Source organism: Gavia stellata, chromosome 27 (assembly GCF_030936135.1).
Source record: "Gavia stellata isolate bGavSte3 chromosome 27, bGavSte3.hap2, whole genome shotgun sequence".
NCBI lineage: Eukaryota > Metazoa > Chordata > Aves > Gaviiformes > Gaviidae > Gavia > Gavia stellata.
In genome coordinates this window covers 946344-969045 of record NC_082620.1, presented here as the reverse complement: position 1 = coordinate 969045, position 22702 = coordinate 946344, and the positions used below count along the sequence as shown (strand labels likewise).

At 53.5% G+C, this 22702-nt stretch overlaps 3 protein-coding genes across 3 annotated transcripts in view; 2 read left to right on the top strand and 1 right to left on the bottom strand.

Annotated features, from left to right (window-relative positions):
• Positions 1-1711: 1711 nt before the first annotated feature.
• On the bottom strand, positions 1712-15404 carry ZMYND12 (zinc finger MYND-type containing 12). The gene is made up of 9 exons (XM_059829822.1): positions 15369-15404; positions 15195-15313; positions 12575-12716; positions 7823-7994; positions 6661-6830; positions 5123-5245; positions 4134-4254; positions 3011-3156; positions 1712-1849 (listed from the first exon to the last, which is right to left on the bottom strand). The coding sequence occupies exons 1-9, from the start codon at positions 15402-15404 to the stop codon at positions 1730-1732; spliced, it is 1149 nt and encodes a 382-aa protein (XP_059685805.1). The 3' UTR covers positions 1712-1729.
• On the top strand, positions 15403-17933 carry PPCS (phosphopantothenoylcysteine synthetase). Its single transcript, XM_059829821.1, has 3 exons — positions 15403-15886; positions 16292-16395; positions 17409-17933. Exons 1-3 carry the CDS (start codon positions 15403-15405, stop codon positions 17730-17732), a joined length of 912 nt encoding a protein of 303 aa, XP_059685804.1. The 3' UTR covers positions 17733-17933.
• A 2640-nt stretch (positions 17934-20573) lies between these two features.
• The window catches only part of CCDC30 (coiled-coil domain containing 30), a 41291-nt gene continuing 39162 nt past the window's right edge, over positions 20574-22702 (top strand). Inside the window, exons 1-2 of the mRNA XM_059829819.1 lie at positions 20574-20843; positions 22202-22361. Coding sequence (XP_059685802.1) covers positions 20574-20843; positions 22202-22361 — 430 coding nt within the window. The remainder of the gene's footprint in view (positions 20844-22201; positions 22362-22702) is intronic.

Here is a 22702-nt window from a genome sequence, read left to right as displayed (position 1 = left end):
TCTCATCGCCCACACTAACGTCTCCATTCCCAGCCCTTGCCCGTCACTGCTCCAGGAGGTGCTCAGCCCTATGCAAAGATAATTTTCGTGCCGTCTTTTATGGCGTTGAACAGCCCAGGAGCAGCGAGACCGAGCCGCTGGCCTGGCATGTCAGGCAGGCTCAGCCTGGCTGCGGAGCGTCCCGAGGGATTACTGCCACGATCCAGCCCGCAGCTCCAAATCCCCGGCCGCGGTGACCCAAATCCTCCGCGCCCCCAGGCATGGTGCCAGCCGGCAGAGTCCCCCGCAGCGTCCCCCCCTCCCCGTCCCGCGGAGGTGGTCGGCCCGGCCGTGGAGAGACCAGCTGAGGGTGGACGTGTCCACCAGCGTCGCCCGGGGCAGTATTCGGCGGTCTCCCACCCGTCCCCCAAGCCTGACTGCCGTGGGGCCCCTCGTGCACCCCGACCAGCGCTATTTCCCCCCGGTGTAATGCACATTGGCTGAAGCGGAGGCTTTCCCTTTACCAGCAGCATCAATCCCTTCTAATTGCTCAGGTCCCAGCTTGACGAAGCATTTAAAAAGCGTACTTGACTCCATCCCAATTCAGCAAGGCAATTAAATGCACTCATAAATCCTCCTGAAGTAAATGAGACTTAATCGTCGGCTTAAAGCTCAGCTGAATTCAGACCTTAGCAGCAGGGCAAGTTTCCCCTAACCTCTTTCCCAGCTGTGCGAGGCTGTCACATGCTTCGGCGGCCGAACCCAGTTCACCGCACAGGCCGTGTCCCGTCTCGCTCTCCCGGGGTCTCCTCTAGCCCTTCTCCCACGTCCCTTTACCCTCGCACCAAGGTCACGCGTCCCCGCTACCGGCTCTCCTCTCTGCTCTCCAGGGCAGAAGCTCGTGAGAGCCGCAGGTCGGGCGCCTGCTCGGCGGGCAGAAGCGCAGGGCGACACAAGGGACTTCCCCCTCTTGCGGCTGGCGTCGGAGTTAAGGGGATGCCTACGTGCTGGCGAGCTCTCAGCCACGAGGAAACCACGTCTCCTTCGGGCTGGGAGCTCTGGCTGGAGCCAGCTGGCCTTTTCATCCTTTCCCTCAAGACTGCGTCTAGTCCCTCACGCTGTTCTCGTGGTCCCTCCTGGGCGCGAGCTCTTCCGTAAGTGGAACAAACGAGTCCCTTGATGCCCGGAGCTACGGGACTCCTCTGAAGCTCTGCAAAAAGAGAGAACGTAGACTCGGAGACGGAGGGGCACTGCAGAGAGGTGCAAGACCTGATCGAGCCCAACCAGGCCCTGGGGAGCAGATGACAAGCACCCAAGTCCGGTGTGCAGCGAAGACCTTCCCCGTGCCCCTCCCCGGCATCTCCCTCATCAAACTGAAAGGCAAATTGAGGAAACCGGTAACAAACACCTCTCAGCTGGTCTTAGCTTCTGGACAGACAATGCGAGGACGTAAGAGGCTGTTTGCTTATTCATAAATCATTAGATAACGATTTATGCATCGTGTGTTGCTTGTGCTTTGGTTTCCCACCCGCACGCTGTTATTCCGTAACAGGCTACAGAGGTTGAGCAGCAGGTGAGAATTAACACATACCAAAAAGTTTTCATTTTCAAACACCCGGAGACAGAAAGGGACACATCTGGAAAGATGGCAGCAGCAGAGAGCACCTACGGCTCGGAACGCTTTTTGTTTTCAGCAGCCTAGTTAAACAGATAACCTAGCCAAACGCCTGGCTCTGGTAGGAAGAGTTCTTTATTTTGCGTCGGAAGGCTTGGAGTTAATTAATTTTAACAAATGACCAACGGCTTCTAGAGACTCTTGTTGGGGCAGTTGTTTCAGCAGGTCAAAGGCTTTCATCCCCACCTCACGAGCCTGGAACGCAGCAGAAAAGAGAAGGTAACCGTCAGGAATGTGGCTTTTCTCAAGGGGTAGTTAAAACACCGGCGGAGGCTCACTGGAATAGCTGCGCCGGAGCAGATCCCGGCTCCAGCCACTCACCGCCTGCTGCAGGGGGTGACCTGCACAAGCTGCTTTACAGGAGAGAGTAAAGCTGCCAAGAGATCGCGTATTTAGGATCCAGCGGTGCAGACAGAAGAGATTACTAACCCCAGCCCCCCGCGCTGGGGATCATTACCTCCCGTCCAATACAGCAGCTCATCCGAACATTCCCAAAGCTATTTCAGGAAAAACTCAGCTGTATTGACTCAGTCTGAACTAAATCCCTCGTGTCCCTTGGTAGCTCTTCCAGGGGATCGGACATTCTCACAATTATAAAGCCGTGCCTTTTTTCTAATTTGAATTTGTTTCTTTGTGTCTTCCAAACATTGACTCACATCATTATGGCTTTCTCTGATACAACGAAGAAACCATCAGTAACCCGTGTTTTCACCCTCCAAACCACAGGCAGAAGAAACTCGGGCTTTTGAGCGCTTAGCCCCAAGAGAGAGGCCTGATTTCCAGGTGGTTACTGCTCAGCACTTCCTCAAAATCAATGATTTTTAATAGAGAGAATTGGGCGCTCTGAAGTTTGCAGGCGCATCTGAAATTTTTAGCCATAAAAAGACAGGGGTGCAAATTCAAAACTGAATTAGGGGTCCAACAGAGTGAACCCGCGCTCATGGAACGGTAATTACGGGGAGTCTGGCTCAAGGAGAGACACGTGCGAGGCCCATGTCTTGCTCGCTGCTTAACATCCCATCTGGTGTCTAAACACAGCCTGTGACAGGCAGCTACTCTGCCAGGATATCCCAGATAAAGGCTGAACCCAGAAAACGTGGATAACTACAGGATCCACTGTGGACGGCCTGGCAGAGACCAAAACAGCTCCAGGGGGCTCTGACAGAGCGCAGATCGCCAGCTGGCTTCACGCAGAGCGACCGAGGCAGCTTTGTCCTGGGTCATCCAGCGCTGCAAGGCTGTTGCGGGCTCAGGGGAGGTGCCAGGTGAACGCAGGCAACTGGCTCCATGGGATGGGGTGAGCACTGAAACAGAGTTAGGCAACTCTCCGGGACCCTTTCACCGGACAAAACTTACCTTAGATAAATCCATGACCAGGTAATAAAGCATGGCAAGAGCATGCAGAACGCGGGCAGTTTCCCCAGGTTGTTGCTTTGGTGCCTGTTCTCTGATCCCTAATACTGCATTCAGTACTCGGATTGCTTCTGCTTGCTGGGCTTCAGCTGCATCGAGAACGAAATAACCGTGTTGGATGTATGTAAGCATGCAAGATAATATATTCAAAACTGTCCAATTATCTCTTCTAGACATCAAAGCATTTCTACTACAAGCATCAACGCGGTATCCCAGCTCCATGCAAATTACACACCCATTAACGCATATCTTTTCATCCAGTCAGTAATTGTGTTGATTAGCCTTTAGTAAGGATGTGGAGTCATAACAGCTGCATGAAAAGAGCAACTTTCATACTCCTGTCATAACCGAAGATGGTATCGTGTAGCCCCGTCTTGGTGTGGTTCCTACTGGATGGAGACACGGCCGGGTAAAGGGATGTACGGAAACGTTCCTCTTCTCCGACAATATTCTTATTAGCGTAGATGGTAGAAAGAAGAGAATGGCCGGAGCCTAGCCTGACTTCAGCGGAGCGTGGGGTAGTACCACGCACACTAGCGTATCTCCTAATGCTTTATGCACCTTTATGTCCTAGGGAGAGATTCCCCAGCTTCTCTCCCGAGTGTTCTCCAGATTAATACACCCAATTATCAGTACACGCTATTCCATCATGTCCTGCTGCTTCAGAAGGCCGAGTCGTAAACCTGCCCGAGATGAAATGTCACTTTGCAATAATTAAATGGAGACAAAGGAGCTGCAAAGAAATGAGAATGTTGAAGTGGAATCGAATCCGGAAAGGCAAAATCTTGTATTGTTCCAGCCACTGCCAAGGGCGCTGTGAAAAGGAGCACGTAATAAAAAGGGCAAAGGTGTGTCTCCACTCGAACACCCTCATTCCTAAAGTGACCTTATTTGTTTCATCCAGCACAACCCACTCAGCATCAACATCAGAAACACCCGTGATTCCGATTAAATTTGGTCTACGGAAATGCCACGCAAACCCCAATGGCGTGAACAGGAACCGTGGGATGTACGGGTTCTTTAAAATCCCGTCTTCCAAATGGTTCTGTGCAATAGCGGTGCTTACTTATATGGTCTTCGCTGACTTCCTTGTCCTCGGTGAACGGAGACATTTCCGGTCGTGACTTGAGAATTTGCTCCTGCGCTTGAACTGACTTCACAAGAAAGGCATGCCAGATGTCGGTTACCTATCAGGAAGCAAATGAATTATTTCACTTGTGTGAATACATGGTATTTAGCAACTAGTTGTTCTATAAACAATGTGTCCTGCAATGCGCGTCCCTACCACAATAACCGGAGTGCCTGCTGGTTAGTGAGCTGGCTGCTGCCAAGCTGGGTGTTTCACGTAGAGATCTGACCGCTCTTCTCCCAGCGGTGGCCCTAGCTGGAAGCTCACTTCTCCATCTGACTATTAATTTTCACCAAACTTGAACAAATCTAACTAAATCGTTAACCAAAAGCAAATTCGGTTGAAGTTTGCGAGGGGAACGGAGGCAGATTGCACAGCTGCCAAAGCCTCGTTTCCACAGAAAATCAGGCTAAAGAAACGAAAGCTCATTTTTTCAGTTATTAGAGCGATTAGATAATTGTTACTTCTCTTGCTAGATCACTCCGTTCTGACAATCGTTTATCAGCGTGACTTTTCATTGATTCTCAGCGTAAATTTGACGTGGCTTGTTTGCATTCCGCTGCTGCTCAGCAACTCTTCCCTGGCCGTGGAAACTCCTTGGCGACCCTCTCTACTTGTGGGACTCTCTTTAAGCTCTGGCGCGGGGTATTTGGTAGCAAAGCTATTTTTTAACAAGGTTTGGCTGCCCAAATTGAAGACAATTTGCCTAACAATTTTTTACCGAGTACAGAATTTATCTGTCCTGGTTTTAACTCAGAGAAATATTTAAGTATGAAAAGGGTTTCTGAGATTTATCCTAAAAGGCAACGCTGACGCTTGATACGGTCACCACCATATTAAAGGCAGTCAGAAACAGGAAAAACATCGGAAAGAGCACAGAAAGAAACCTGAGAAATATATAGAGGATGACTTTTGGTTTTACCAACCTTAGCATAGAGCGAGTTTGCTATGTCCATTTTGTTCTGGCGAAAGAAAACGTTAGCCATGTGAAAATACCCTCCAGAGGTCTCAAGAGATTTTAGTCCAAAGGTAGAACTAGCAAGGTAAATCTGAAATCGATATTTAGAAAAGAAAAAGCAGAAGTTTAATGTGCATATCAAACCTGGGAAATTTTTCACTACGGATTAATAATATTGCAAGCATTCCTTTTTTTTTCTGTGTAACTGTAGCGTTAGTTATACCCGATCACGACTGCAAAGCGTGGTACTAAAAAAGCTGTATTTTGGGGTTTATGCAAAGGAATGCAACGCCCCCAAATCCCCCGCTCGCTGGGGCAGAGAAACCTTATCACAGCGTATTACCCCGTTGAAGCATGGGGTGGGTTTCCCCATCTCCCTCTCTCCCCGTGCAACCCGTACGTCTCACGCCTTCCAACGCACAACCTGCTGCCGCTTTTCAGCTCTCCCGTCCTCCCCGCGGCGCCTATTTCTCCCCCCCGACGCCCCAGCTAAAGCCAGGGGAGTGGGAGGGCAGCGGTGCATTCCAGCTATTCTGAGCTGGCGTGTGACTCTCAGCAGATCTCAGACACGCAGCCAAAGTTCAGGCAGGTCTTGGGCTGCTCTGACGTAGGCCGGCGACTTGCTAATAGCAAAAAACTATTACCTGACACCCTTTCAGGCACCAGATTCAGGGTATCTAAAAAAAAAAAAACCGAATGGCCCAGTGGGGAATCTCCCAAAAGGTTTACAGACTAAGCAAAGACGGGGTTGTATATATTATAATAGAAAGGATCTAATTCTCCTCAACCGTATGTCATCATTTACGCCCACACAAAGCTACTATCAAGTTCAACAGTAGTGGGTATGCATCACTCTGCACTGGATAAATTTAGTCTACACGGGACATAAATAGGATGTCGCCGAGTTCATCTGCCTTTGGGGGATCAAATGACAGACAAAGCATCCTCAGGAACACAGCTGGCAATACCCACTTCAGATTTGACAAACTGCTCTCGTGGCTAAAAAGACTGAATCAGGGAAAATGCTGTTGAACCAGCCATTTAAATAGTTAAATAAGGCACTCGTTAAATAACGGCTGACAGAGAACTGCTGTCTAACAGACAAGCGTTGAGGAAAAAGACAGCCAAAATATAAAGTAACTTATCTGTGAATAAAAGGCAACTATACCCATTCGGGATAGGCATGTCTGTTCATCTCAGGACTGTAACCAAGCTGATAGATAAATTTATAAGCAGCTGCAGTAAAGACAAGGTATATGTCACTTAATTCCGTATATGTTACTTCATTCCGTATATGTCACTTCAAGGGAATGAGGATAACTGGTAAAACACAACTTGGGTAACACACAGGTGTCTTAGATCTAGACAGTTCAGGTGTTTGTGACGTGTAACCTCTCGGTACCTAAAATCAGGATTACAAATCTGCCCGCTGGGGTTTTCACATCGATCTGGAAGTGTTAGAGAAGGAAGGAAAATAGAAGCGTTTCTGTATTTGAGTTGGCTTACATCATTTGCCAGGTGATATAAAGCCTGTTCAAAGTTTCCTTCAGCAGCACAAAAAAGCCCCAAACTACGATGTAATTTATACTGAACAGCAACGCTGCAGTCTGGAGTTCTGAGGACAATCCACTGGGCTTGGGAGAGATACTTAGATGCCTGCGGAAGATGGCCAACACCTGAAATGACACGTAGAAATAAGCAGCATAAAAGGCATTTTTTTTATTTAGAGATTTAGAGAATGCTGCCTGCTCTCCCTTTGCGGTAGGCTGATATGGAGATCTAGTCTGTGGATTCCCCACTTCTCTCCCGAGTGCTCCTTTAGCCAAGCAGGTGTTCAAAAATCTCATTTACAGACAGGCTTGAGTGTCTAGAGCTACAAGAGAAGCCAGGAACTGCGTATTGCATTCAATATCTCTGAAACACGTGTTCAAAACAGGTTATCAACGGGCAGCCACTAATGACTCGTGTATTATCACACTAGAATTACTCATCGGATGTTTTTTTTTTTCCCCCTTCTTTTGCCACACTATTCACAAGAATCCTTGAGACAGCTCAATTCTGCCAGCAGAGCGTTGTGTGTACTCCTGTAATGGCAGTGATTTACAGTGATTTCTCAGTCCTTTACGTCTGCAGCTGAGGAGGGCAGTTCTCCACAGGCAGAGTCCTAATTTGACATTTTTTATAAAGCATACAGTCAATGAGAAAAAGCTGGGCTTCAGGCAGAGCGCGCTTTTGTGAATGAACTGAGGCATTCCACTGATGCAGTGGCCTCAGAAATGTTTGCTGGGTCCCCGAGATAAGAGCGCAACCAACCACCCTCAGGAATTTAATGCTTTTGAGAGTCACACGAAGCCACGGAGGTAAAGAATGGATTTTTATACTGCTTCTTTTGTGGGAATCGGCAGAGATGGAGAAAACATTTCATTTGCTTTCATTGATCTCTCATCACCGATGAATGATTCTTTTCCCCAGACCCACACAGAAAAGGAGGGGGGTGTGTGACTTCTCAAATCTCTCTGAAATGCCCTTGAGGCAGGGCAGGGTAGAGACATGGCACAACGTTGAAAGGCAGAGCTGGTCCTTCCCTGATAAATGGTAAAAGGAAACCAGAAACCTGACCCACGGGAGGTCTTGCCCTTGCCAACGTTGCTATTTAGACAATACTTACCAGCGGAGGCCTCAGCCAAGAGGAGATAAGCAGGCACCAATTGCACAGAATTTGAGCCGTACACTTCAGTACTGAAACGCAGTGCGTGCAAAGCTGCAGGTATCGCTTCTTTATGCTTTCCACCCAAAACAAACTCCTGGGCTGTGCTGTACGCGAGATCGATGATGTATTTCTGCAGGGAAAGAGAGTAATGGGACAGAGCGAGCAAAGGATAAGGAGAAATAAAACTCACGGTCTCTTTTTACCTTCAAGTTTGCAAACTGTAAAACAGTGATTGTAATGTTCTTTGTGTCTGTAATTAATGGATGGAAATTAAAGCTGTCATATTAGAGCCTGGCTCTCATTCTTACTTCTAGCAGGAACAGCTTTGGACATCCTCTTAAGTCATGTGGTGTCTTATGAGACGAAGAATCCTTTACGCCTATGAAAAAGGGCTAATAAGGCTGCAGCAATAAAAGCTGTGAAGCACAGAAATGATCATCACAAGACCGTAGAAAAGATTAGACAAAGGGGCTATGGCGGGGTTTTGCTGACGGTAATAACGGTGACTCATAGCAGGCAGCGGAGCGTATGGTTTGCCAAGCTAGTGCCAGCATGGCACGCCTCCAGCTGCAGGAGACGCGGTCTGGGAGCGAGAAGAAAGCTCCTCACATGGTGCTGCAGCTTCCTCCCACCCTCTCCCGGCCAGTTTTGGGCCTGGTATTTTGGGCGCGGAGTCTGGAAAGGCGGTCAAAATCAGAACGTCCTAACGCACTGCCTTACACTCCTGTCTATCCATCACCCGAGCCGCGTTTGGTGGTCAAGCAGCTTCTGCAGGATTTCTGTTTGTTGTCAGAATCCATAATGTTTGCCGTACGTATAGTTGCTTCCTGCCTTTTGCTGCGTCTAGCAGTCCACACCGCATTTGGTCTTTTCACCCTTTGCAGCAACCGATCTATTCACCAGCTCTGTGCATTGCCAAGAGCTCTACGGCAACTGTAGACGTTGTGCCCTCGCAACGTGCTGAGGGATGCCAGCGAAAAAGAGCTTATTTATCTATTTCTCTTTGCTTTCAGCATAATTGTTGCCAACTCCCAACACTTCTGTGTCGGCTTTTCACACAAGTGGTGCAGCGGGAAAGCTGCCTGGAAAGAAATCTTGTTGCTGGTGTGCCTAGCAGTGCTGCCACGGTTAAGTCAGCGAGGCACTCGCTCTTCTCTTGCTAGGAGGCACGGGCAGGCCTGTGCAGTGAGCGCCGGCAGAAAATACCATTTTACCTCCTTGTTGCCTCCTGTTTTACAGCCGTGGCTGAGCAGAGGGCAGAAAAAACGAATCCCAGTGCTTCTGGAGGCCAGGCTTTGGCATGTTGCTGAGCTTTAAGTGCTTAGAGAGAGGCAGGGAGAGTCGTGCCATGGGTGAAGGAACAGCTCAGGGACAGGGAACCTCAAGGACAGCCTGTGAGCAGTGTTTCCTGGAGATCCTGGCTGAGATAAAGGGACATTCTTTCTGGATAAATGAGAGCTTTGGAGAACACACCCCAGAGTGATAGCACCCTGCTACAGCAAGGAGAGCCAAGAGGTAGAAAACACAGTGGTCATCCCCTCTCTAGCCCCTGAGCTACCAGCATACAGAGAGTGAAAACGGCACGCACCAAACACAAGCCGTGTTGGGGGAGCACGTGGCGCCCAGGAGAAAGTCAGCACATGCTCAGGGCGAGGAGAAATAAAAGCTGTTATTTATCAGGCTGCCTTTTCCATTCATGCCACTCTTTCTCTGTCGCTACTGGCACTGGCTTCGGTGCGTGGGTATCAAGCAGATTGTCATCTGGGGAGGTGCTGGAAATCAGCATCATTCTTTTTTCACTCCTTGTCAATAGGATCATCGCCGCTTTCCATGATGTAAGCTATCTTAAAACATCTGCAGTGAGGACAAGCTAAGGGTTAGACTCTTGCACAGCTCCCAGGAGCAGAAAAAGGGCAGGAGACAACGGGAGCCCTGCAGCACTGAATATTTAAGACTGCGCAGTTACAAGCCTTGGGGGGATCGTTAGCTTTGGCCCTGCGCTGTTTTTCATCTTGCACGTAGCCTCACGCCCCCGGACCCGCACGCTTTGGGCTCTTTTCATGTGTGCTGCAACTACGGAGGTTTCTCTGAAGATGCCCCCACGCAGTTTTCCCCCAGTTGGGGTTTGAGGAGGCTGAGGACCCCAGCTCTGCTCCGGGTGGGCTCAGGTGGTTGGGAACACGCTTGAGGTTCGGTGCCACATTCATTTACTCACTCACAGGCACCAAAAACGATGGCGCGCTTGAAGAAACGACGACGTAAAGAGGCAGGCAGGCTTCCAGTCAGTTTGAGTTGAAACCTGCTGTCGGCGGGGCTAGCGTCGGTGCTGGAGGACTGCTGTAGCTGGCTGAGGCATGGATCTTTTCCCGTACCCAGGGGCTGCGGTAAGCTGACATCACGCAGGCAGGTGAGGCTATTCTACAAACAGAAACTTGGAGCTTTGTCAGTTTGGAGGTACTGTCTGCAGGCACCCCCCCGGCTATGTTGACAAAAGCAGATTTCTATCAACAAAGCTTTGGAATACAGACGAGGTATGAAACTCATAACCTCCTGGCTCCCAGCTTCATGCACCTTCCCTTAAGCCACAGGGCATTTTGATCTGCACAAGCTTTCCTGTGTCCTGACTGGGGCTCGAGCTCTGTGTTTTCTAAACAAACACCGTGCAGGAGTTTGTGAAGTATGTCAGAAATCTTCAAAAAATAATAAACCTATGGGCAGGCTTTGAGCAGAAGTTTTTTTTCTCTGATCGTCATGAGACTACATAGCTTTTCCCTGAGCTCCAAAGGCCTTTCTTAAAGCTCTGTGAATAGGAATGTGATGAAGCCAGCAAGACAGGGCATTAAATAATCTCATCCTCTCCATACTGCTCTTCCAGCGCTTGTCAGCCAGTCTAGGCCCAATGCTGTCCACCGTATACCTTGCTGTACGTAAAGGCAAACTTCATTTGTGGGCTAGGAGCTGCAGTCTTGCTGTGAAGGCACGCAGGTAACCAACAAGATGTTTCCACTTTTTCACTCCTTTCTCAGGAGAGGAGGAAGACAAAGTGCCCCAGCACATACCGTTCCCAGAATCTATTTTATTTAAATAGTCTGGAGACAAAGGTCAAAGAACAAATGCAATAGGGTTGTTAAAGGTCCTATAAAAATCTCTACTTAAAAAAAAAAAAATCGGCGCCTGCTCTCTATGACTTTTCCCATGAAGTCATTCCGAGCCTCGGCCCAAGCTGCAGGCTTGCAGCTGCCGTCTGCTAACCTAGGTGTGCGCTCCAATCAAGAGGAGTGACTCTCCCTTCTCCACCAGCCCCGTCTTCCTGCTTTCTTCCCCTGGAACCTAATAAAAACAAATGGTTAGCATCCAGCTGATCAAGGAGTACTTCCTTGATCTGGCGGTTACGTGGTCTTTTGTAATGTGTATAGCATAACTTTAGTTGCTATAAAATCAGTGATGTAATAACAAGATGCTTTCAACATCGGTGGTCAATATGGAGGTGAAGTTTCTTGGAAAAGCTCTAAGCGGTTAAGGGTGCAAAAAAACCCTGCCACCACCCCCAGTAAGACCAATTTTAACTTTTTTTCTTTGCAGACTTTATAAAAGATCAACTTAAACGTAACCTGGAACAAAGGAGCTTTTGCATTTTTCCTGACGCTTCTGGGACGTACTGTTCTAACACACCTTCTTTGGACTTTGGTCAACAATCTTGCCTCTGATTTTCAAACAGATGGGTTTTTCAAAACCAAACTGGGTTGTCACTGCCTGATTCCTACAAAGCCGAAAGGAACCTGCTGCCTAAAGCCTGTCGCAAGCTTTCACGAAGCGGGACTTTTGTCTAGGCAGGTTCCACCCCTTTTAGACTTTCTGGATGCTCCCAAGAAAGACCGCAGCTACGAGCCAGTCACCAAAGCACCTGGCCCAGAAACAACCTTAAAAATAATACGGGATGTAAAATCCAGAAGATTAATGGTGGTGTTCTCAGTGGTACCGTTTGATTGTTACCAGCTCACTTTCAGCTGTTCTGTTGTCCTATTATTCTGCGATTAGGAGTTATGCAACGATAGAAGGATAATTTATTTTTACGGGCAAGATTTTAAGTAGCAGATGTATTTGGGCGGGTTATTTTATTTTATCAACATTGTGGAAAAGCAGATCCTGTCACCCCATAAACAAACAAACAAAAAGTTCAAAACCACTTGGGCTGGAAAGGAGCTGCACATCTGCACCGCCCACGAGGCCAAAAAGCAGAGATAAAAGACGGTACTTAGTGGGAAAGGGCGTTTAAAGCTGGCCAGGTAAACAAAGGGAGGGGACTTTATTTCTTTGCCCCCCTGCTTGGAGAAAGGGGAATCCCTCTCATCAGCGAAGGATGAGGACAGCCTGTAAGAAGCAAAACTCAGCTGGATCCCGGACTAACCGGGAATATGGACTAGCTACCTGGCAAGGAGGGAGAGCCAGGATTGCCGCTGTCTGAGGAAGCTCAGGACTTCCAGTAAGGACTGCAAAAAAGGCAGGAGGCTCATAGAATCGGAGAGGGGATGCTCCCACTCCCCTTATTATAGAGTTTTTGTTTAAAAAAAATTAAAGCTCTGCAACTAACTGCCGATCAACCAGCGAGGTGCCCTCCCGCCACTACGTACATCAAAGTATAGGAAGAAGAGCTCTAACTAAATTTCACTGGCAGCACTTTGAAGTGGTATTCGTTTTTCTTGTACATACCTGCCTCTTCACCAGCTGTTCCGTGCCATGTTTTCTTTCTTTTTCAGAAAGGAGAAAAGGGAGGGACGTACGGATTGGAATCAGCAGCTGGCATATTCGCTCGTGGATACTAACCCAGTCAGCTTTTTGATGATCTACATCGCTAAAAAAATAAGGCAAGAACGATATTTTTGTTTGCTTGGAAATGATGTGAGGGAAGATTATTGCCTGTTGTATCTTCTGGACTTTCACCGCAAGAATTACCCACAACAGCCACCAGCCCTTAGTCTGCTCACAGGGTACCTCATATATCCTTGATATTCCCAAACGGGAACACAGCACTGTCCTGCCAAGCGAACGTGATTCTGTATGATAAAACCTTATTTAAATCACTCACAAAACTCCCGATACAGTTAGGTTTGAGCAAATGCCTGGCTTTCAACACCACAGTACACAAAAAAACCCCAAAGCCAAACAAACCCCAAGTCATTGTGAAACCAATGAAATACATAACGCGTGACTTCACTGAGGACCCTGTGCAAGCGAAGATATTTGTGTAAACATGCAAAAAGCTCCCTGCACTGCTCGCTATTTGATGTGGGCACTGTTGGAAGCGAGGAGGAATGCTCCAGCTGAGCGATTGCTGAGCATGCCCACTCCAGTTCCCACTACCCTGCCTGCTAAAGCTTCATCCTGCGCCTTCTCCCTGTCTCCATCCCAGGCCTCGTCCCTTCTTCCTGGGCCTCAGCCCTGCCTTCCGACCTTCGTCCCAGGCCTTGTCCCTGCCTCCCAGGCTTCATCCCTGTGTCCTAAGCCTTGTCCCAGGGCTTGTCCCTGTGTCCTAAGCCTCATCCCAGCGCTAGTCCCTGCCTCTTGCCCTGACCCTGCACCCTGGGGTGCATCCCAGGTATTGTCTCTGTCGCTCGGCCCTTGCCCGGGACCTGTCCCTGTGTCCTAGGCCTGGCGCTGCCCCTCGGGCCTTGTCCTGACCCTCCTCCCTGTGCCCTGAGCCTTGTCCTGGGCCTGTTTCTGCCTCCTGCACATCGTCCTGGGCCTTCTCTGTGTGTCCTGAGCCTTGTCCTGGGGCTCGTCCCTGCCTCTTGCCCTGTTCCGGTCCCGTTCCCGCCTCCTGGGCCTTGCCCTCGGCCTCCTCCCTGTGCCCCGAGCCTTGTCCTGGGCCTGTTTCTGCCTCCTGCACGTTGTCCTGGGCCTCCTCCCTGTGCCCTGAGCCTTGTCCTGGGCCTGTTCCTGCCTCCTGCACATCGTCCTGGGCCTCCTCCCTGTGTCCGGAGCCTTGTCCTGGGGCTTGTCCCTGCCTCTTGCCCTGTCCCGGGCCTGTTCCTGCCTCCTGCACACTGTCCTGGGCCTCCTCCCTGTGCCCTGAGCCTTGTCCTGGGCCTGCTTCTGCCTCCTGCACATTGTCCTGGGCTTCCTCCTTGTGTCTGGAGCCTTGTCCTGGGGCTCGTCCCTGCCTCTTGCCCTGTCCTGGGCCCATTCCTGCCTCCTGCACACTGTCCTGGGCCTCCTCCCTGTGCCCCGAGCCTTGTCCTGGGCCTGTTTCTGCCTCCTGTACATCGTCCTGGGCCTTCTCTGTGTGTCCTGAGCCTTATCCTGGGGCTCGTCCCTGCCCCTTGCCCTGTCCCGGGCCCGTTCCTGCCTCCTGGGCCTTGCCCTCGGCCTCCTCCCTGTGCCCCGAGCCTTGTCCTGGGCCTGTTTCTGCCTCCTGCATATCGTCCTGGGCCTCCTCCCTGTGCCCTGAGCCTTGTCCTGGGCCTGTTTCTGCCTCCTGCACATCGTCCTGGGCCTTCTCTGTGTGTCCTGAGCCTTGTCCTGGGGCTCATCCCTGCCTCTTGCCCTGTTCCGGGCCCATTCCTGCCTCCTGGGCCTTGCGCTTGGTCTCCTCCCTGTGCCCCGAGCCTTGTCCTGGGACTGTTTCTGCCTCCTGCACACTGTCCTGGGCCTCCTCCCTGTGCCCTGAGCCTTGTCCTGGGCCTGCTTCTGCCTCCTGCACATCGTCCTGGGCCTCCTCCCTGTGTCCGGAGCCTTGTCCTGGGGCTCGTCCCTGCCCCTTGCCCTGTCCTGGGCCCGTTCCTGCCTCCTGGGCCTTGCCCTCGGCCTCCTCCCTGTGCCCCGAGCCTTGTCCTGGGCCTGCTTCTGCCTCCTGCACATCGTCCTGGGCCTCCTCCCTGTGTCCGGAGCCTTGTCCTGGGGCTCGTCCCTGCCCCTTGCCCTGTCCTGGGCCTGTTCCTGCCTCCTGGGCCTTGCCCTCGGCCTCCTCCCTGTGCCCCGAGCCTTGTCCTGGGCCTGTTCCTGCCTCCTGCACATCGTCCTGGGCCTCCTCCCTGTGTCTGGAGCTTTGTCCTGGGGCTCGTCCCTGCATCTTGCCCTGTCCTGGGCCCGTTCCTGCCTCCTGCACATCGTCCTGGGCCTCCTCCCTGTGCCCTGAGCCTCGTCCCGGGACTCGTCCCTGCCTCTTGCTCTGCCCCTGTGCCCCAGGGCGGCTCCTGCCTCCTGGGCCGCGTCCCGCACCCTCTCCCTGCGCCCTCCGCCTCCTCCCTGCTTCCCGGGCTCCCTCCCAGGCTGCGTCCCGGGCCTCGCCCGGGGCCTGCCCCCATCCCCCGCAGCCAGCGGGGGCTCTCACCAGTAGTACGTGAGGCGGCAGCGGCCGCAGCGGAGCCGCGCCGCCGCCCCGCACAGCTCGCAGCGGCGGGGCCCCTCCAGCGCCCCTCCGTGCGCGGGGGCCGCGTTGCCAAGGCGACACTTCCGGCGGAAGGGGCGGGCGGCGCACTTCCGGCGGAAGGGGCGGGCGGCGCACTTCCGGCGGAAGGGGCGGGGCGGAAGGGGCGGGCATGGCGGCGGCGGGCGGCGCGGACGAGGCGGCGGCGGAGGCGCGCGTGCGGGCCTGGGCGGCGGGGCAGGCGGCGCGCGGGCGGCGCGTGGCGCTGGTGACGTCGGGGGGGACGCAGGTGCCGCTGGAGGCGCGCGCCGTCCGTTTCCTGGAGAACTTCAGCAGCGGGCGGCGCGGCGCCGCCTCGGCCGAGCGCCTGGTGGGGGCCGGCTACGGCGTCTGCTTCCTGCACCGGGCCCGCTCCGCCTTCCCCTGGGCCAGGGCCCTCCCGCCGCCCGGGCCCGCCCTGCTCGACGCGCTCCGCCTCGCCCCCGGGCCCCCGCCCGGCGTGGCCGCCGACCTCGCCGCTCTCCCCGCTCTGCTGCCCGCCCTCCGCGACTACCGCCGCGCTACCGAGGCCGGGGCGCTGCTGGCCATCGAGTTCACCGGGCTGGCCGAGTACCTGGCGCTGCTGCGAGCCGCCGCCCGCGCCCTGGCGCCCTTCGGTACGGGGAGGGGGGCGGCCCCGGGGGGAGCCCGGGCCTGGGGGGGGTTCCCCGGCGGCTGTAGGGCTCTGGCGTGAGGGGACGAGGTGGCCCCGGGGGGTGACAGTCTGTCTGAGGGGACCCCGGGGGGGGGGTCAGCGCTGCCCGGCTCTGGACAGTGCTGGCGGGGGGGTGGGGGGGGTCTCTGAGGGGGTCCCTGGGTGGTGGTGGGGGGGATTGGCAGCCCAACCGGCTCTGGTCCATCCCGGTGGTCCCTGGGGGGAGAGGGCCAGGCTGCTCGGTGGGTGCCGTGAGCGGTGGGTGCCGGCAGCGGTGGGTGCCGTGAGTGGTGGGTGCCGGCAGCGGTGGGTGCCGGCAGATGGGCGCCAGACTGCGGGCGGGTGACTGCAGTTGTATTTCCCGCAGGCTCCAGCGTCATGTTTTACCTAGCAGCCGCCGTGTCCGATTTCTACATCCCCGCCTCGGAGATGCCCGAGCACAAGATCCAGTCCTCGGAGGGGCCCCTCCAGGTGAGGCTCCGCAGGGCCTGGCCCCCCTCCGCCACCCCCTCCTCCCCTGCCAGCACCCTGGCTGTCCCAGCGTCCTGCCAGGGTCACGGCTGCCTGGGGACTGGCTCTGAATAAGTCCCGGGGAAGGTTGCAGAGCGACGGCTCGCTGGCCGAAAAAGCACGAGTTTTCACTGCGAATAGGAGGGTGAACTTCCACGGGAGCAGAATCCCATGGAAATATTCCTTGGAAGCTGTCTGCGCTTCCAGCACGGAGACGAGCAGATGGTGGGTCTCAGCTGAAGAATAGCTGCTGCTGCAGCACTTGTGTTGCCTTCTTAACGCTGACAACAGCCCGAATGCGTAGCGCGTGTCTCTGGTGCCCAGGTTCCTTTCAGCTGTGGGAGCAGATGGATCTAGGGCTCTGTATATGGCAAATTTGTTTAATTTAATTAACTTTTAACAGGTTGCTGGGCTTAATTCTTTATCCTTAGCGTAGGAAAAAGGAGACCCTACCCGATTCCCAGTGGCAGACCCAGAGGTTAAGAAGCTGGAGGACAAAAGCCTCCTACATTTCCCCCGTGCCTTGGCATATTTATGCTTCGTGTGCCCTAAAGAGGCTGATAGAAGGGATAAGATTTGACAAGCTGCCTGGATTTTGGAGAGCTGAAAACTCAGGCTTCTGCAGTTGTAATTCTTTTTTTTTTAATCTTCCTCTGCTTATGTTTATGTTACCGGAGTGGGTTTTAGCTCTTAAATAACAAAATATTTACGCAGTTGCTGTGGGCCTGCTTCATTGCTTAAGAACACCCTGCTTATTGTTAATACCAGACTGATAATTTAGTTTAATGTTACAGTGCGTGCCAGTGACATTTTAACCTTGTTTGGTGAGATCTGACCCAATACTGCCTTGGAAGACTTCCCAGTGTAAATACAACGTGAACTGAAGCTGGAATTCCCCTGCCCCCCATCTCTTACTAAAATTGCATCGTAATGTTTTCACTGAAACTTTTCTCTGCTCTCTTTCCCCGATGTAGATCACAATGAAGATGGTGCCAAAAATGCTGTCTCCTCTCGTCAAAGAATGGGCCCCGGAGGCATTTGTTATTTCCTTTAAACTGGAGACAGATCCCTTGATCTTAATCGATAAATCACGGCAGGCGCTGGAGAAATATCGTCACCAGGTGGTGGTAGCAAATATCCTGGAATCACGGAGAACCTCTGTAATTATTGTAACCAAAGACTCACAGACTCCGTTATCTCTTTCTGACGAGGAAATAGCGCAAGGCATGGAAATAGAGGAAAAGATAGTGAGCTATCTTCAGGGCCAACACACCGCATTTATAGAGAAGAAAGTCTGAGGACCGGCTCTGAATGCAACAAGTGAAATTGTACTAGAGAGGGAGTGGAACTGGAGCGATTCTCTATCCCAGGTAAATAAAACAATCCTCAGTGAAACGCTGTGGGAAAGGCTGCCGTCCAAAACCATGTAACTCTTCTGCAGCTTGGTAATGGTTATTGTTGCTTGCTTTGAAAAAGAAAAATACACTGAAGTGAAAACATTCCAAAGGATGATATTTGTTCTAGTGTCTAATGAAGGAAAGGATATATTGCTTTATTTCTGACCCATGGGCTGGGAGAACCGGGAGGTGGAGAAACGGTATATAAGTCTGTATATAAAAGATTTTCTTGAATCTGCCTCCTCCAAGTTTCTTCTTGAATTGTCGGACGGAAGGAATGGTGCTTTGCAGAAGACAAGATGCTCTGTTTTTACGACTGGAGTGGAGCGACAGAGAGGACAGTCGGCTGGTATCGAAAGTGGACGGTGAAACAAGTGTGGCAAAAGATGAAGGAGAATGAGGTGGTAACAACTCTGGAAAGCAGCTGTTGCTCCGGGAGAGATCCAGCGGACCTACGCTTCACGAGCTCCGCTCAGAAACGCGGTTCAAAAAATAGGTACTGTAGCAGTGTCCCTAAAGCAGCTGTTTCACAAAGGTTTTCCTTCCATCGCGGGTGTTGCTGGGGGAGGATAAAGGCAGGGAGGCATGTGGCACAGAGCACCCGCGGTGGTCTCTGAGCGTGGCCTGGGGACAGGAGGTTGGAGGAGGAGTAGGCAGTGAGAGCGGCCGGGGTAGCAGTGATCAACCCTGGGAGGAGAACCGCCTCTTGGCTCTTTGGATGGAATTAAAACGGGAGCCAGTTAGAACCGGGACATCCCTGGTTTTCTCTAAATGTAAAGGATTACCAACTTCTAAGCATATATTCCTCATGCTTACCGGAACCAAAGTGCAATTCTGTGGTAAAAAAACTTAATTGCTGCTCTACTGCTGGCCATTTGTGTGTCTATTTACATGCTTTCCCTGAAATAAATTCACTGGAAGTCTGTAAAGACAGACAGTAACGCACAAGAACGCTGTTCTCACACTTGAAGCCTCTCCAGAGGTGAGCCTGCGCTCGATTTAAAACCACCGAGCATTCAGGAAGGTAAACTTTTGTAATGACATCGATCACCTGGAAATGAGGCGTGCTCACAAGATGAGGGTAAGAAACCCGGACGAGCGAGAAGAGGGGTTGAGGGTGGGCTCGGCGGGACGGCAGGGAGCACTGAGCGCTAAAGGACTGTTGTGGTGTGCGGAGAGGGTACGGTTAGCGATGGGAGAAGCTGTCCAGATTAGTCAGGAGCGCTGAGATCCAGCTAGTAACCAAGTCAGGAGAATGAACAACTTCTGCGTGGCCGGGACTGATACTTGCCGAAGGCGGAGAGAGAACTGAGGTGGAGACCGTCGTCCAGAGAGGTGGGAAGTGCCCGTCGGAGATGTGCGGATAGGGAAGGAGAAGATGGTGGAATGCCCTGCGCACGTGTTGTATGGGCTCATGAGCTCCGAGAGCCGCCTGTCTTCATCTTCCAGTATGTAATCGATGTGAACGTCGGGCCCTGCTGGTTTTGGGGTTTCCGTTGTCTTTTAGTCGTGCACTTGGAAGCAGGGGTGGGCCGGCAAAGACCGGAATATAAAAACTTGTGCAAATGGAACACACCCTTGCAGGAGTGTTAGGATGAGGGGTGGGAGAAGTGCCACGAACGCTGTCTTTGAGGTATTCTGGACTTTCTCTGTAAGGTGATTGTGAAGGAGAGAAATAATCTAAACTTCTCCAGGAGAAGACTCGGGCGTCACCAGTCTTGGACCCTGCAGGAGTCTCAAGGGGCTGTAGCATTTGAGTCAGGAAGACGGCTGTGGGCATCCCTACTCCTTCGGGAGGGTGGGGAAGCCCAGGCTGGGGAGACCGTCAAAGCTCCAACAAAGCCACAGCCATCCTGATCCCGCGTCGGTGATGGTCCTGTTCCGAGCGGGAGGTTGAACTAAGACCTGAGGAGCTCCCATCCCACCAACGCCTCTGGCGCTGGCAGTGTTTGGGCACCAGCCCTTCTCTTTCGGGGATGCTGGTTGTGGTACCGTAAGTAGGAATCAGCTCCTGCAGGTCCAGGACCATCTGTACGTCGCTTTCCGAGGATCCCAGACTCTGCTGGGTGGTGTGCTGTCCCTCTTCTCCGTGTTTTGGTCTTTTCCTTTCTCCGCGTCTTGGTCTTTTCCTTTCTCCGCCATCCTCTGGCGCGGTGCCTTCAGCTGGTGAGTCGGCTCTGCAGTACGAAGCCTATTTTTCCTTCCAGTTTCTCCATCTTCACGTACTTGCTTGTTTTGCCTCGGGGGAAGCCCTTCATCCCCCGCAGCATCACTTGGGGTTTAGAAGAAAATGAGAAAAACCGTCGGCCTGTTTTGCCTGGGTTTTACAGCTAGCAGAAGGCTTTCTTCCGCTAGATCCTTTGATTGTGCAACGGGCTGGAAGCGCTGGCCCAAAGGAAGCGCAGGTGGAGGTGGGGAAGCCCTAAATGCCACCGGTTTTAGGACCGGGAGCGGGACGTTCCTCCCTCCCGGGTCACCTGAAGGAGCGGAGGGAGCGGAGCCGCTCCTGCTGCGCTGCCGGGAGGGGGCGTGTCCGAGTAGGCGCAGGGGCGTGGCTTAGCCGCACAAGGGCGTGGCTTAGGCGCGCAGGGGCGTGCTTTGGGGCGTGGCTTAGGCGCGCAGGGGCGTGGTTTGGGGGCGTGGCTTAGGCGCGCATGGGCGTGGTTTGGGGCGTGGCTTAGGCGCGCAGGGGCGTGGCCTTCTCCCGTAGGCCTAATGGCGCGCCCGGGGCCCCCCGTTGCCATGGCGCGGGGTTGCGGGGGGGGGGGCCCAGGCCCGCGCCGCGTGGAGGCGGCTGCCGCCGCCCCGGTGGGTGCCCGGGACGGGGACGGGGGACACGACGGGGTGTTGGTCCGCCGGGTCTCCGTCGCTGGCGGCTCCTCTCGGTTCCCCCGCAGGCGGAGGCCGCGGTACCGGCCCGCGGAGCCGCTGGGCCTGGCTGGGCGGCTGCTGCGACGCGCCGAGGCCCAGTTCGGCGACATGGAGCGGGGACACGCCGAGGGGGTGAGGGACGTAAGGGCCGGGAGAAGGGACCAGAGCTGCCCCTTCGGCTTTGAACCCGTCCGGGCCCACCACCACCCTTTCCCCCCTCTCTGCAGCGGCCGGTTCACGGGGCTTCGCAGCCACAAGCGCTTTCCTCTTGCCCGCAAGAACGGGCGTGCGGCACGGTGCCTTGCGCTGCCGCACCGAGCCCAGCGTCCTCCACGGAGCCGGGACCGAGAGTGCTCCTCGTCCCAGCGCCTTCCTTCGTACCTCCATCCCCGCGCCTTCCGTCGTACCGCCGTCCCGGCGCCTTCCGTCATACCTCCGTCCCGGCGCCTTCCTTCGTACCGCCGTCCCCGCGCCTTCCTTCGTACCGCCGTCCCCTCCCGCCTTCCAGGCCTGTCAGTCAAGTTGTTAACATCCCCAGGTGGGACGAAGGCATAAAGAAGTAGTGTCCTGCAAGTGTTTGAGGTTATCCTGTTAAATACCGGGGGACCGAGAGCTGGTTGTGCCAACAGCTCGCTGGTGAGATGTTGGTAGACGTGCTCAGGTGTAGTGATGTTTTATTTGTTTGGACAGGCTGGATGGATGGGCTGAAGCCAATTGTGTGAGGTTCAACAAGGCCAAGTGCCGGGTCCTGCACATGGGTCACAACAACCCCATGCAACGCTACAGGCTTGGGGACGAGTGGCTGGAAAGCTGCCCCGCAGAAAAGGACCTGGGGGTGTTGATTGACAGCCGGCTGAAGATGAGCCAGCAGTGTGCCCAGGTGGCCAAGAAGGCCAACGGCATCCTGGCTTGTATCAGAAATGGTGTGGGCAGCAGGAGCAGGGAGGTGATCGTGCCCCTGTACTCGGCTGTGGTGAGGCCGCACCTCGAATGCTGTGTTCAGTTTTGGGCCCCTCACTACAAGAAGGACATTGAGGTGCTGGAGCGTGTCCAGAGAAGGGCGACGGAGCTGGTGAGGGGTCTAGAGCCCAAGTCTGATGAGGAGCGGCGGAGGGAGCTGGGGTTGTTCAGTCTGGAGAAGAGGAGGCTGAGGGGAGACCTCATCGCTCTCTACAACTGCCTGAAAGGGGGTTGTGGGGAGGTGGGTGTTGGTCTCTTCTCCCATCTAACTAGCGATAGAATGAGAGGAAATGGCCTCAAGTTGCGCCGGGGGACGTTCAGGCTGGATATTAGGAAAAACTTCTTTCCTGAGAGAGTGGTGAGACACTGGCAGAGGCTGCCCAGGGAGGTGGTGGAGTCACCATCCCTGGAGGTATTCAAGGAACATGTGGCCGTGGCATTGTGGGACATGGTTTAGTGGGCATGGTGGGGTTGGGTTGGTGGTTGGACTTGATGGTCTTACAGGTCTTTTCCAACAGTAGTGATTCTGTGATTTCTAGGTGGAAAGCTATGTGGGTCATGTCTGTAACCTGACGGAGCAGTGGGATGCTATCACCACCGAATATGACAAAGAAAACGAACAGCTCATGCTTGAGCTGACGCAGCTGCTCAAGCAGCTCCTTTCCCTCCAAAACACGGTCCACGGAGATGCGTTAACAGGTAGCGGTGTACGGGTCTTTCAGCAGAGCTGCTTTAAAGCTTCTTTGAGAGCGGAGTGGTGTTTCTCACTGAGGTCTGTTAGAGCAGCGTACGTGGGGTGGCGTTTGGGAGGTTGGCAGAAGTGCATCTATTCCAATGCACGGAGCATGGGTGGCAAACAGGAGGAGCTGGAAGCCATCGTGCGGCGGGGCAGCTATGACGTGGTCGCCATCACAGAAACATGGTGGGACGACTCGCATGGCTGGAGTGCTGCAATGGAGGGCTATATGCTCTTCAGGAGGGATAGGCAAGGAAGGAGAGGCGGTGGGGTGGCTCTGTACGTCAAGGAGTGCTTTGATTGT

What these genes read in the sequence shown, in the direction of transcription:
- ZMYND12 (XM_059829822.1), bottom strand. Translation starts at nt 15,404, where the DNA reads ATGCCCGCCCCTTCCGCCCCGCCCCTTCCGCCGGAA. An exon ending in CCCCGCCCCTTCCGCCGGAA is followed by an intron (nt 15,314 to 15,368) that starts GTGCGCCGCCCG and finishes TTCCGCCGGAAG; the next exon opens with TGTCGCCTTGGCAACGCGGC. An exon ending in CAAACTCGCTCTATGCTAAG is followed by an intron (nt 4,255 to 5,122) that starts GTTGGTAAAACC and finishes GCTTCCTGATAG; the next exon opens with GTAACCGACATCTGGCATGC.
- PPCS (XM_059829821.1), top strand. Translation starts at nt 15,403, where the DNA reads ATGGCGGCGGCGGGCGGCGCGGACGAGGCGGCGGCGGAGGCGCGCGTG. An exon ending in CCGCGCCCTGGCGCCCTTCG is followed by an intron (nt 15,887 to 16,291) that starts GTACGGGGAGGG and finishes TATTTCCCGCAG; the next exon opens with GCTCCAGCGTCATGTTTTAC. An exon ending in CCTCGGAGGGGCCCCTCCAG is followed by an intron (nt 16,396 to 17,408) that starts GTGAGGCTCCGC and finishes TCCCCGATGTAG; the next exon opens with ATCACAATGAAGATGGTGCC.